Source organism: Mustela lutreola, chromosome 4 (genome assembly GCF_030435805.1).
Source record: "Mustela lutreola isolate mMusLut2 chromosome 4, mMusLut2.pri, whole genome shotgun sequence".
Classification (NCBI taxonomy): domain Eukaryota; kingdom Metazoa; phylum Chordata; class Mammalia; order Carnivora; family Mustelidae; genus Mustela; species Mustela lutreola.
The window spans coordinates 169374672-169388015 of NC_081293.1; the positions used below are offsets into that span (position 1 = coordinate 169374672).

The 13344-nt window shown below is 37.0% G+C and overlaps 1 protein-coding gene across 2 annotated transcripts in view; it reads left to right on the forward strand.

The window, feature by feature from the left end:
- Positions 1-13344, forward strand: part of MET (MET proto-oncogene, receptor tyrosine kinase) — a 112664-nt gene that overhangs the window by 22481 nt on the left and 76839 nt on the right. For both annotated transcript variants that reach the window (XM_059171647.1, XM_059171645.1), the window contains exon 2: positions 7583-8799. In XM_059171647.1, coding sequence (XP_059027630.1) covers positions 7597-8799 — 1203 coding nt within the window. In that variant the 5' untranslated portion in view covers positions 7583-7596. The remainder of the gene's footprint in view (positions 1-7582; positions 8800-13344) is intronic.

Here is a 13344-nt window from a genome sequence, read left to right on the forward strand (position 1 = left end):
AATCTCAGTTTTGTCATCTGAAAGGAAATAATGCTCACCTTGTAAGACAATTATGCAGATTAGAGGTGAGGATGTGACTTACAGTCCTTTGTAAACTCTACAGTGCTATCTAATTATAAAGTATTATAATTTCTAAGAAAATAAGTTCCTAAAAAAGCAAAGTTACTCCTGTCAAAGTCTGGAGAGTCTCTTACAAATATATCCCATTACACCTGTGGTGTTTTTTCCTGAGGAATCAGTGCTTGAACCTAACACACAAGTGCTTTGTAATAGGTTTTTACTGATGAGGAGAACAATAGTGACAACAGTAGTAGTATGATAGTCACAGGTGGCTACTCAATAAACTCTTAGGGAATTAAATGTATTTCTAGAGAATGAAAAACCTATGTAAGGCAGTTTAGTGAAAAAACTAGAGGCAGATAGATGGCAGACAGAGTGGAGTAACTGGTCTTAAGTTTAGGCTGAGCTGATCCTCCTAGCTAACAGAACAATCCTCTTTAAAGGAAATACTCCTAAATACCAACAGTTTAATGGCCAAGGTGCCATTCTGGTAATTACTCCCAGGAAATATTTTGCCAGTGAGATTATCTTAACTATCAACTGAAAAGAAATAAAAAATGTTTTATGGATGATTCAGTTTCACCTGCTATGTGTACAACATTTTAAGAGAATGAATTAGTCAATCTGTCTGAATCATCTTTACGTTTTCCTTTTAGTAAGGAGCACAAAGTTGGCTAAATGGCCAGCACTATTTCAGAAAGAAAGAAAAAACAGAAACAGTAAAAAAAAAAAAAAAGAAAGAAAGAAAAAGAAAACATTGTATATTGAAAGCCTGATCTAGGCATATCACAGGAATAAATGTATCAAGACAAAAATATATGAAAAGTGAAAGTATTTCTGGAGTCACTACCAATATAAATATTAAAATTGCTCACACATCCCGATCTGGCAGATTATATAGATAGAAAAGAAAAAGCAATATGTGCCAGCACATATTGAAGTAAAATGTTATTTTAGAAAAACAATCTCAGAGTTGAAAATTATTACAGTTAGAAAATAATTTTGAAGGTCATTAGTTCAGCCTAGGAGTGTGCTTGTAAATATTTAATCTTCATGCTTTCAGGGAGAAAAAAAGTCCTGATTTGTAATACTTGCCAATTTCTGTGGTGTAAATACTCCACAGAGGGCACCACCAGCACATGACTCGATCAACACTATTATTTTACAAATAAGAAAGCAGCTGAGGCCAAAGTAGTTGGGAGACTGGCTTTGGGCATACAACTGCTCAGCTGCACTGCCTCAACTCAAACTCAGGTTCTCCCTCATGCTACATCTCAGGGTGTGAGTGCCTTATGAGGAAGGGATCATGATTGATTGATGCCTGCCTGGCTCCCCTAGCCTCATGAAGCTCCCCTCAGAGATTCCCGTAGACCTTTCCACACTGAGTTTAAACTGTGGTCTGTTTGTCTGTCTTCTCTACTAGTCTGAGATCTCATGGACAGTTGTGAAACATTTTATTCATTTTTGTATCATCACAATACAAACTATCTGGAACATAGTGTATTTGAGTATATGAACAAACAAGAGTACTAGAGAACATTTATTGACCTCCTCCCTGTCAAGCGCGGTTTACATGCCTTTACTCATTGAGCTGTCAGAGTAACCATCACAACAAGTGAGGTAGGTATTATAATCACTCCCATATCTCAGATGAGAAAACGGAGGCTCAGAGAAGTTATTTGCCAAAAGGACTCACAGACAGCAAATGGATATAAACCTCACAGTCTGTCTCCTGAGTTTGTGCACTTGAACACTTAGCTGTCCCTTATTTAACCAACAGTGTCATTAGGCTATACCGCTCAGCAATAAATACTTCCAAAAGGTTTCCCTCCATTCCTTATGAAAGTTATTTCCTGAAGGAGATCTAGTCTGACCAATACATATCTTTGCTAATGGGAAGGAGACTTAATTAATTGAAATGATCAAGGAAATGGGGTGTTTACATTTTCTCATTATCTGAGGATTAAACAGAAACCTGTATTTTAATTTAAAATCCTGTTGTTGACAATGGGTTTTAGTTCTATTTTTTTGCTTTAATTTTTTTAAAAAATTAATCTTTCTTTGATTTTTCAGTTTGAAAAGTGCATCACTGTTTGCTATCAAGAAAATGTAAAAAAAGATGAGGGAGACTGAGTTAACAAACTCCAGGGATATTCTGTAATTTTTTTTCCTAAAACAAAAAAATATCCTCTTTCCCTTCTGGTTTTCTTATGACTTGCCATCGCCTCAAGTGAGATAACAAAAAAGCCCTTTAGTATATTTGTACATTTTCTTCGATTCTTAATTAATTGAGAATTAGTATTGTCAGTGATTTATATGCCAACTTTAAGATATGAACCTTATTTTTAAACCATAATATAATAGTACAGATTTTTTAAAAATAAGATCATTTTAAAGGCCCCTTCAAAAAGCCTAAAAGAAGAGTGCTTGGGTGGCTCAGTGGGTTAAAGCCCTGCCTTTGCCAGGGTCCTGGGATGGAGCCCCACATCAGGCTCTCTGCTCAGCAGGGAGCCTGCTTTCCCCTCTCTCTCTGCCTGCATCTCGGCCTACTTGTGATCTCTGTCTGTCAAATAAATAAATAAAATCTTTAAAAAAAAAAAAAAGCCTAAAAGAAAAAAAAATTCACCCTCTACACTGCATTAATGGGTATCAACTAAGATGCAAATTGATTGTAATGCTTTTTTTCTTTTGGCAGTAATGGTTCATTTCTTTTCTTCCTTTATTACTTTTCCTAAAGAAAATATAGTGATAAATTATGTAGTGGGCTAATGTTCCAAATTTTAGAAGACATGCTAATATCATATTGAGAAGTTCATTTAATTTTTCCCCATAATATATTCTAGAAGTTTTAGATGCATATATAGTTTGCTTGGAATTTGTTTTTATCTTCTAATAGGACAACTTGTCTTAAACCCTTCTTTTCTTCTATTCTTTGTCATTCCCCCCACTATACTCCTTGTCATTTCCCCCACTATGGCCAAAAAAAATTTTTTTTTAAGATTTTATTTATTTGAAAGAGAGAGATGGAGGGAATGAGCATGAGCAGGCTGGGAAGCAGACTCTCCACCAAGCAAAGAGCCTGATGCAGGGCTCCCTGGGCTCTGGAATCATGATGTCAGCTGAAGTCAGACACTTAACCAACTGAGCCACCCAAGCACCCCCCAAAGTTTTCTAGTACATTTCAAAACAATGAGAATTAAATACATAAATAGCAAGTACAACACTCTGCATTTATATATGCATACACTATATAATGGTCAAAGCTTTCAAATATGAGATTTCTTTTCGATACTTAAAACAATCCTGTGAGGATTGGACCCTGGACTTAGAGGCAAATGAGTCACCCAGAGTCTTAGAGCTGGAGAGGAAAAGAGCAAGAACCAGAGCTCTGATTATCTGACTTCTACTCCAGTGTACTCTCTTACCTCAGGAAGCTGCTTCAGTACTAGTGAAGCATTTAAGAGCCTGGACAGATTCTTGTCAGCCAGATGTGGGATTGAATTCAGTTCTGTGTGACTCTTGGCAAGCTTGCTCATCTAGAAGAGGAGAATAATACTACTCTCTACTTCAAAGTGTGTTTATAAGGAGTAAATCAGAGGATTTAGCAGAATGCCTAGCACATACATAGTAAGCATTCCGTACATGTTATATTATTTGTATTATTATATGGCTTATACCTCTTTCAATTCTTCACCTTAATGACACACTTTGCTTTTGCTTCGCCCTCTGGTCCGATGAAAACTCTTTCTATGTGAAGAGAAAGTCACAACACATTGTGCTTTATCTTAAAGGAGAACTTAGAACTATTATGTAATCCTTTTCATTTCTTGCTGACCTCTTTTTGCATGCCTTGTTGTAGCTATTCTAAACCTCTTTCTCTGCTCTGAAGATCCTAGTACCTCTTCTGTAACTATTTCAATGTGGTCATATACCCTAATTTATTTTTATAATGTTGAGATCATATGCCCTGAAGCCCAGTGTCTCTGTACTTTATCTGACTTCCTCACCCGCTGTATCAGAAAATGATCTTTCTTATGTTTCAGGCTCTTAGTAATGCCTCTTTTAACTCTTTTGGAATACTGCTTCAACAAATTTTATTTCCCCCCATTTGCTTGCCTTGGTTTCTCCCATTTCTCTGGGCTCAGCTACTTGCGGTTCTTCTGACCATGCCATATGTTCTTTCCTGCCTCTGTATATTTTCATACAAACTGCTGTGCCTACCAGGAATTTCCTTTCATCATCTTCCTCCTTCAAGGCTCAGCTCTAGCATCTTTTCCTATGTGGTTGGCTGCCCTTTTTTTGCATTCTCATAACTGTCTCTCAGTCCTCCATCAAGTGACTCTGAGCTTCCTAGAGAAAGGCACCATACCTCTGTATTCCCAGAACCTACCACCATGCCTAGTCCTTAGTAGATACCCAATAAATATTAGTGGGAGAAAGATCTACAAATAAACACATTTCTTTCCTACAACTTAAGAATAAACTTTGGAAGAGATGCCTGGGTGGCTCAGTCAGTTAAGTGTCTGCCTTTGGCTCAGGTCGTGATTCCAGAGTTCTGCCATCAAGTCCCACGTTGAGCAACTTACTCAGTGGAGAGCCTGCTTCTTCCTCTTTCTGCCACTACCCCCGCTTGTGCATGTTCTCTCTCTCTCTCAGACAGATTAATAAAATCTTTAAAAACAATAAATCTTTCTTGACCCTGATTTGCTTGCCCTTCCTTTGATAAACATTCTACTTCCTTACCATACATTTCCTTGTAATTTAGTATCCAGTACAACTAATGAATCTACTGAGCTTACTCTCTTGAAAGTCATGTCCTCCTCAAGTCCCTCACCTGGTTTCTGTGACACAGTACAACATCGGCTGTCTTGACACCTCACTGAACTTACCTCCCTTGATGCCTTCCTTTGTTTCTCCAATGTGAATAATCCCAAGATTTCCTTCATACAACTTTTTTCTTCCTTCACCTTGTCCCTCCATGAACTTACTCTTGATTTTAACCATTATCTCTGTGTAGATAACATGCAAAGTTTATTCCTAATCCAACTCAAGTCCCAATTACTCTACCAAGCACTCATACTTCCACTTACCACTGTCTCACCCCAGGCAGATATTGTCTTACCTAAGACTGATCACTCCACCTTCCTAGTAAGGGCAGACTTCTCCTCAGAATCCTTGTCATTTGCCTCTATTGGTTGGCACAGATGCTCTGTTGAAATCCTTATTCCTCACTTACTTGAGGCATCTACTTCCTGATGAACAATGTAAAACCTACTAGTCATCCCTGTAGTAGAACGTTTTCACTCATTTCCCAATAACACATGAAACTCAACATATTTAAAACCAACTTATCATATTTGTCCATCTTTAGCCTAACTTCCTCCTATTGACTACCCTAGTTTTTAAATCATTCCCCCTTTTCCCAGATAACTGTTAGTCATCTTTGCATTCTCTTTTGTACTCCACCAACTGAGATGTCAAATCTTATTTACTCAAATATTCTCTCATTAATTGCTTCCTTTCTATTCTTGGGGATACCATCTTGGTTCTGGCCCTTATAGATAATGAGGTTATGGACTAAATAATATCCTATCACCTGGTCTTCCTGTTGCTATGTTCTACACCCTACTCTCAGCCACATTGCTTCCAGATCAGTCTTTCTAAAGTAAAACTTCAAGTATGATTCTCCAGCTCAAAATCCTTGACTTTTCTATTACCTTCTATTACCTTTTAAATAATGTCTACAATTCCTGTCAATTTGGTAGGGTAAAATTATCTTTGATTTTGGAGTCAAAAAAGATTTGGATTCACGTTCTGGCTACTACACTTAACCTTTTCTATAACTTTGAGCTTATTGGCAGATTTTTATTCACTTAGATATTTGACAGAGAGTGACAGGAAGAGAGAGAACAAAAGCAGCAAAGTGGGAGAGGGAGAAGCTGGCTTCTTGCAGAGCAGGAGCTCAATGCAGGGCTTGATCCCAGGACCCTGGGATCATGACCTGAACTGGAGGCAGATGCTTAACAACTGAGCCACCCAGGCTCCTTTTTTTTCACTTATTTATTCAACATATATTTATTTGTCACCTACAGTGTTCTAGCCTCTATATCAGATCCTTGGGAAAGAGTGATGAGTCAAACAAACATTGTCCTTCCTTTCCTGAACCTCACAACATAGTGGACTTGTCCCTATTTCTCATTATCATAGAAATTCTAAGTATAAGTCGTATCTCCCTCCCTTGATGCTTTTAGCTCTTGATTTGTGCTATGCAGGATATTATAATGCTGTGTACTATAGTTATTTGCATATGTGCATTGCCTCTCCACCACAGCGTAGGTTCACTGAAAGTGCCACACCCATTTCCATAATGCAAATACAGAGCTGTGCACATACTAGTTGTTAGCGAATTCTGCTGTGATTTTGTAGACCTAGGGTTAGTCTTTGGCATGGTTATAATGCCTAGTAAGTTTTTTAAAGTTCCTTTTGTCTTGTCAGAATTATGCACTAAAAAAGGAGGGGAAAAAAGTAATAGCTATTTGGTTCTATTCCTTCTGAGGCCTCTCCTTGTTAACCTACCACCCTGCCTACAACTTTTATAAGTAGAACTAACAGTGTTTATAACTCATGTACCTTAAGTTTTTCAAAAGTGAAAAACAAATGCATTCATGATAACTAGTTAGAAATATTGTCCATGTGCATACAATGGAATGTTAAAATAATGTGGTTTTTTTTTTTTTTTTTTACTAAATAGCTTTTGACTTGGTAATGAGCAATATGTTGTTTTTCCCTGAGAAATAATTCTAGGACTTTAGTCTTGAACATTATATTTTATGTTATACATTTTCAGCTTATTGTTTTTATGTTTCCAGTGATCTTACACTAAGTTAAGCATTTGTCTATCCAAAACAATAGGTCAGCTATAGCCAAATTATAACCATACCTTTCCTCTGCACACAAAATCCTATAAACAGCATGTGATCATATTGCTTCTAGAATTTATGATTGTTTTCTTCCACAAGGAAGCTAAATTTAGCCTAGTAATTCTACATGCTCCCAAGGAAACAATGCCTGCTGTGATTTCTAGAATAAATGAATCTGAACCACAGTTCTTTTACTTGACTAACTAAAAAAGTTTAAATATCAACCTAGTCATTACCACAGATATTAAACCACATTAAACAACAGCAAGGGGTTAAGAAAGAAATTTGCTGTTTCTGACTTCATTGCTAAATGAGTCTAACTTAGTTTCTGTATTGTCTTTAATACAGAACATTGTTTGCATCTCATAATGGTTCTCTAAAATTACTTGTTCATGGCTTGAGTCTAAAATTAAACTATGTAGAGTCATGTCCATCTGCACAATGCATCTTTATGTGAAATCGTTAGTTTTTTGTTTTCACTTGATGTAAAAATTCCAGTTAGGAAGATTTGTTTCTAATAGTTTAACTGGTATGGTTCTTTCAGTTTCTTCTTTGTTTCTAATGACAACTAAACTGCTCTCGCCTTGAACATGTTTTGGCAGATAAGCTTCTCACCATGAGGGCCCCTGCTGTGCTGGCACCTGGCATCCTTGTACTTCTGTTTACCTTGGTGCAGAGGAGCTGTGGGGAGTGCAAAGAGGCACTAGTGAAGTCTGAGATGAATGTGAACATGAAGTACCAGCTTCCCAACTTTACTGCAGAAACACCCATCCAGAATGTTGTTTTACACAAGCATCATATTTACCTCGGTGCAGTTAACTATATTTACGTTTTAAATGACAAAGACCTTCAGAAGGTTGCTGAGTACAAGACTGGGCCCGTGCTGGAACACCCAGATTGTTCCCCATGTCAGGACTGCAGCCACAAAGCCAATTTATCGGGCGCTGTTTGGAAAGATAACATCAACATGGCTCTACTTATTGACATTTACTATGATGACCAGCTCATTAGTTGTGGCAGTGTCCAGAGAGGGACCTGCCAGCGACATGTCCTTCCACGCAGCAATACTGCTGATATACAGTCGGAAGTCCATTGCATGTACTCCCCACAGGCAGATGAAGAGCCTGGCCAGTGCCCTGACTGTGTGGTGAGTGCCCTGGGAACCAAAGTCCTGATATCTGAAAAGACTCGGTTCATCAACTTCTTCGTGGGCAATACCATAAATTCCTCGTCCCATCCAGACCATTCATTGCATTCAATATCAGTGAGAAGGCTAAAGGAAACGCAAGATGGTTTCAAGTTTTTGACAGACCAATCTTATATTGATGTTCTACCTGAGTTCAGAGATTCCTACCCTATTAAATATGTCCATGCCTTTGAAAGCAATCATTTTATTTACTTTTTAACTGTCCAACGAGAAACTCTAGATGCCCAGACTTTTCACACAAGAGTAATCAGGTTCTGTTCTGTAGACTCTGGATTGCATTCCTACATGGAAATGCCTCTGGAGTGTATTCTCACAGAAAAAAGAAGAAAGAGATCCACAAGGGAGGAAGTCTTTAATATTCTCCAAGCTGCATATGTTGGTAAGCCTGGGGCCCACCTCGCTAAGCAAATAGGTGCCAACCTGAATGATGACATTCTCTATGGAGTGTTTGCACGAAGCCAGCCAGATTCAGCTGAACCAATGAATCGCTCTGCTGTCTGTGCATTCCCTATCAAATATGTCAATGAATTCTTCAACAAGATTGTCAACAAAAACAACGTGAGATGTCTTCAACATTTTTATGGACCCAACCATGAACACTGCTTTAATAGGGTAAGTCACATTTATTTCCCATTTATAAACTATAAAGTATAAGTCAGAATAAGTAGCAGTCTAGAAAAGAGTATCAAGGACTTTTTGGTGCTTGGTAAATGATCTTTATCTGAAATATTTGTACATTCTTTGCAAGAAAATTTAGAATTTGAATCTTGATTTAAATATAAAATCATAGCTTGAGAAAAGATTAATGTGGTTCTAAAAGAAGAAATATTGGGGCACCTGGTTCTAAAAGAAGAAATATTGGGGCACCTGGGTGGCTCAGTGGGTTAAAGCCTCTGCCTTCAACTCAGGTCATGATCCCAGGGTCCTACGATCCAGCCCCACATCGGGCTCTCTGCTCTGCTCCTCTCTCTCTGCCTGCCTTTCTGTCTACTTGTGATCTCAGTCTGTCAAATAAATAAATAAAATTAAAAAAAAAAAAAAAGAGGAAATATTTTACAGTTTGGCTTTACATGTTTGTCAACCTTTATTAACTTTATTTCTCATATAAGCTTTAATAGTTCTGGTCAGATTTAAACAAAGCTTAACACAATAGCAGTTCCTGTAAAACACAATTATTGAGATCCCCATGTAGTCTTTACAACATTTAAAATGAGAAGCTTAAGTTAATTTGTGGGTTTGAAGGCTTTTTCTTTATGAAACGCCATTCACTTACTGATATACAAGTGAATGGTTTATATTTTGGGCATTATATAAAGAAAATTAAACTAAAAACAAACAAAAAACTTCTAAAATGTTGGTAAATAAAATATTTTTAAATGAACTAATACACTTCTCTGAATAACTTAGAAAACTAGAGAGGAAGTTTATATTCCCAAATCCTTCCTTGTATTTTCTACATGAATAGACGTGTCTACCACCTTCTAGTTAGGTATTTTTTACCTGGTTGGTATTTGATATTTATAAATACAAGTATTTTGATCAATACTTGTTTATACCTATATGAAAGTGTATTTTCACATGAAATGTTAGGGACATTCTTTGTTGCTTTGTTTTAGATACAGTAAAAGCTACCAGCTATACCCAGAGGATCGATTTATCCTACTAGCCATCAGATCACTTGGCGCTAGAGGAAGAGCACCAAATCAGGAATTCTCTGCAGCCTTGGGCTCCCTTGGTTTGGACCCACATTCAAACATGTGAACCTGGCTACACCACCTAACGTAACAACCACTAGTGATCCTAACTGGATAAACAAATAATACAGCTTTTCTAAGATGGTTTGACTTTGGAAATCCACATCTCACTACTTTAGCAGTCTTTAATCTCTGTAATAATGGTTATAATTGTAAGCAAAAGGACATTAAACATACCTTTGATAAAAAGAAAGTATATAATATGCTAAAGGGTACCAACGACATATGAATTCAGAAACATTTGGTTCACTCTTGCTAAAATATCTGTGATACTACCCCAAATGGAAACTCCAAATAACATTTGCTTAAGATTTTATTTGTTTGTTTATTTATTTTAATTTGAGAAAGAGCGCTCATGTGAGCAGGGGAAGGGCATAGGGAGAGAGAGAGAATCTCAAGCAGACTCCTGAGTGCAGAGCGGGTCACAAGACTCAGTCTCAGGATTCTGAGTTAATGACCTGAGCTTAAATCAAGAGTTGGATGCTTATTCTACTGAGCCACCCAGGCATATCCCAAATTACTTTTTATAAAGCTAAAAAAATACTTCTGAGAAAATGAATTCATGTTTTAGTGAACTAAAGACATAACTTCCCTCCTTACCCCTCTGAAGTCTAGGAATAAAAAATAATATACATGCATAAGTCCCAATTAAGACTTACTTCTTCCTGCATTCATGTCATATATGTTGCAAACTCTGTAAGAAGCTACAGGATTTCTCATGTGGCTGCCCCTTTTCTTCACTAGAAAATACAAAAGAATGAGAAGAAATAAAAAGACTTTCAGAAACCTGGAATTATGGAAAAAATGAATATTAATATCATTCCAGAAAAAACACTTTTTTGTATCCAATAAATTGCATCAGAAACACAAGTTTAAAAAGATTCTATTAGGAGTTCCTCTAGGGCCTCTAAGAAAGCTCATGACTTTGCTATCTAAATCTTGTTCTGTTAAAAATTTAAAAAGAGACTTTGCCGTATGAGGGTATATTGGTATCCTATTTCATTATTTTGTGCATTTCAACCCTCTGATGTAAAAGTATTTATCAATTCTAGAAATTGTCAAAATACATTTGAGCTTTTCTACCCCTTTCACTCTTTTAGTGTTCCAAAAGAAACAAACAGGCAGGATTATCTGATGAAATTCAGGTCAGTTTTATCACCCAGGAAAAATGCCCCAAATGCACCAACTGCACCTGAAACCATTATCATTTCCATCACAAAAATTCCTGTGGAAAACAAGATGGAGCTTGCCAACATAACCTTCTTATAAGGGAAGCCAAGTTTTGCACTGGCCAAATTCCATAAAAACAAATACCTTCAAACCTCTTCTACTTATTTGCCTGTTTATCTTCTCTGGTTACTAACAATTGAAATTCTTCTGAGAATGAGACTACCCACATTCTCAGTTTTCATATACCAGTTCACAAAAAGACCTAGATTGTTCCAATAATCAGCATACAATCATTTCCTAGCTTCATCTTGAAATGAAAGCACCAAGAGAGCCATTACTCACACAAAACAATGATTTACAAAATCAAACCTGTTTGGAAAGACTATACAATAAGACGACTCCATTTTGTCTTGGCAGCTTTATTTGGGAAGATATCAGGTGACACTTTTGACAATTTCTTGGAACAGAGCTTTTGTTTTGGCATAAAGTTTGGTGAATAAACACATATATTGTAGTTTTGTTATTAACATTTCTAGTCCAGCAGATCTTTATGGAGAGGCTATTGTGTGCTCTGTAGAGAAGGAAAGCTGCAGCAGTAATTTTCTGCTGAGGCTTCTGCCTGGTCCTCAGTGTGTAAGCAAAGCCATGGCAGGGGTTTTCTGGCCCTGTCCGAGCTTCTACCATGTACAGAGAGTTTCTGTCACAGGATCAGACAGAGAGAGTGCCCAAAAGAGGGGGGGGGGGGTCTTTTAAATTCTAGGGGTCAAGCCAGTATTTAGGCCCGATTTACTTACTTCAGATCACATATTTGGTTGGGTTTCCCACTCTCACATTTTATGAAACCCATCTATGTAGACTCTTCATATACAGCTTCTCATATTGATGACATCTCTAAAACCCTCTTTTGAGTCATTTGATAGTTTCCAGACCATATCATCTTCATATCCAAGTTATGTGTGCTTCAGAACTCCTTGATTCTGCATATGATGTTGTTTCTGGAAACTTATCCTAAGCCTCAGGTACCCATTCATGTAATATTAGAGTTGATTGTATCAGTTCAATAAAAATAAATTCATGGTCTTCAAAATATAACCATTTTCTATGTTGCTTTTGAAAATAATTCTTAAGGGATACGTTTACAGTGATTTCTAACACTTAGAATTATAAGATTACATATCCACAAATAATCACTAAGTCTTTAGTCTTAAATATCTTTACTTTATAGTCATTCATCATTTGACTTCTGTAAACATCCTAAACTGGTATTTGGTTGAAGTTGTTTTAGTCTAATGTGTATTCCCTAAACAGCACATTCAAAACAGCTATTCAAAATAAAATAGTTGAGAAACTATCCATAATAAGGAGACTTTTTTAAATTTCCAAATTTGGGGGAAAAAGAAAATCCATCACTTTCTCTTTGGGGATAGACAGTTTTAAAATTCATTTCATTTTAGGGATGCCTGGGTGGCTCAGTTGGTTAAGCGGCTGCCTTCAGCTCTGGTCATGAGCCCAGCGTCCTGGAATTGAGTCCCACATCAGGCTCCTTGCTCAGCAGGGAGCCTGCTTCTCCCTCTGCCTCTCTCTGCCACTCTGCCTGTGCTCACTCTCTCTGACAAATAAATAAATAAAATCTTAAAAATAAATAAATAAAATAAAATTCATTTCATTTTAAGCACATTGATGGGACTCTCCAACAGTTTCATACATATAAAGGATTTACTAACATGACAGCTATTCTAGGGAAAAAATAGAATCAGTACACCTTTGCCCAGTTTCCCACAAATGAGATCAATATTGACTAAAAAAAAAAAAATTGTAATCCCTAGGTCAGTAAAGGTCCTCTTCCCTAAATTATACTTAATAAGAGAAGTGGATTAATACATTTTTGAAAGATTTTCTTTTTTTTTTTTTTTTAATATTTTATTTATTTATTTGAGAGAGAGACAGTGAGAGAGAGCATGAGCGAGGAGAAGGTCAGAGAGAGAAGCAGACTCCCCATGGAGCTGGGAGCCTGATGCGGGACTCGATCCCAGGAATCCAGGATCATGACCTGAGCCGAAGGCAGTCGTCCAACCAACTGAGCCACCCAAGCGTCCCGAAAGATTTTCAATCAGAGTTGAAATTTGGAAAAGTTTTGTTGAAATATCTCTCATCTAATCAGAAAATATAATTAATCACATTACACTTTTTCTTGCATTTCCAATATCAAAGTTTTGCTCTATATGTAAGCATT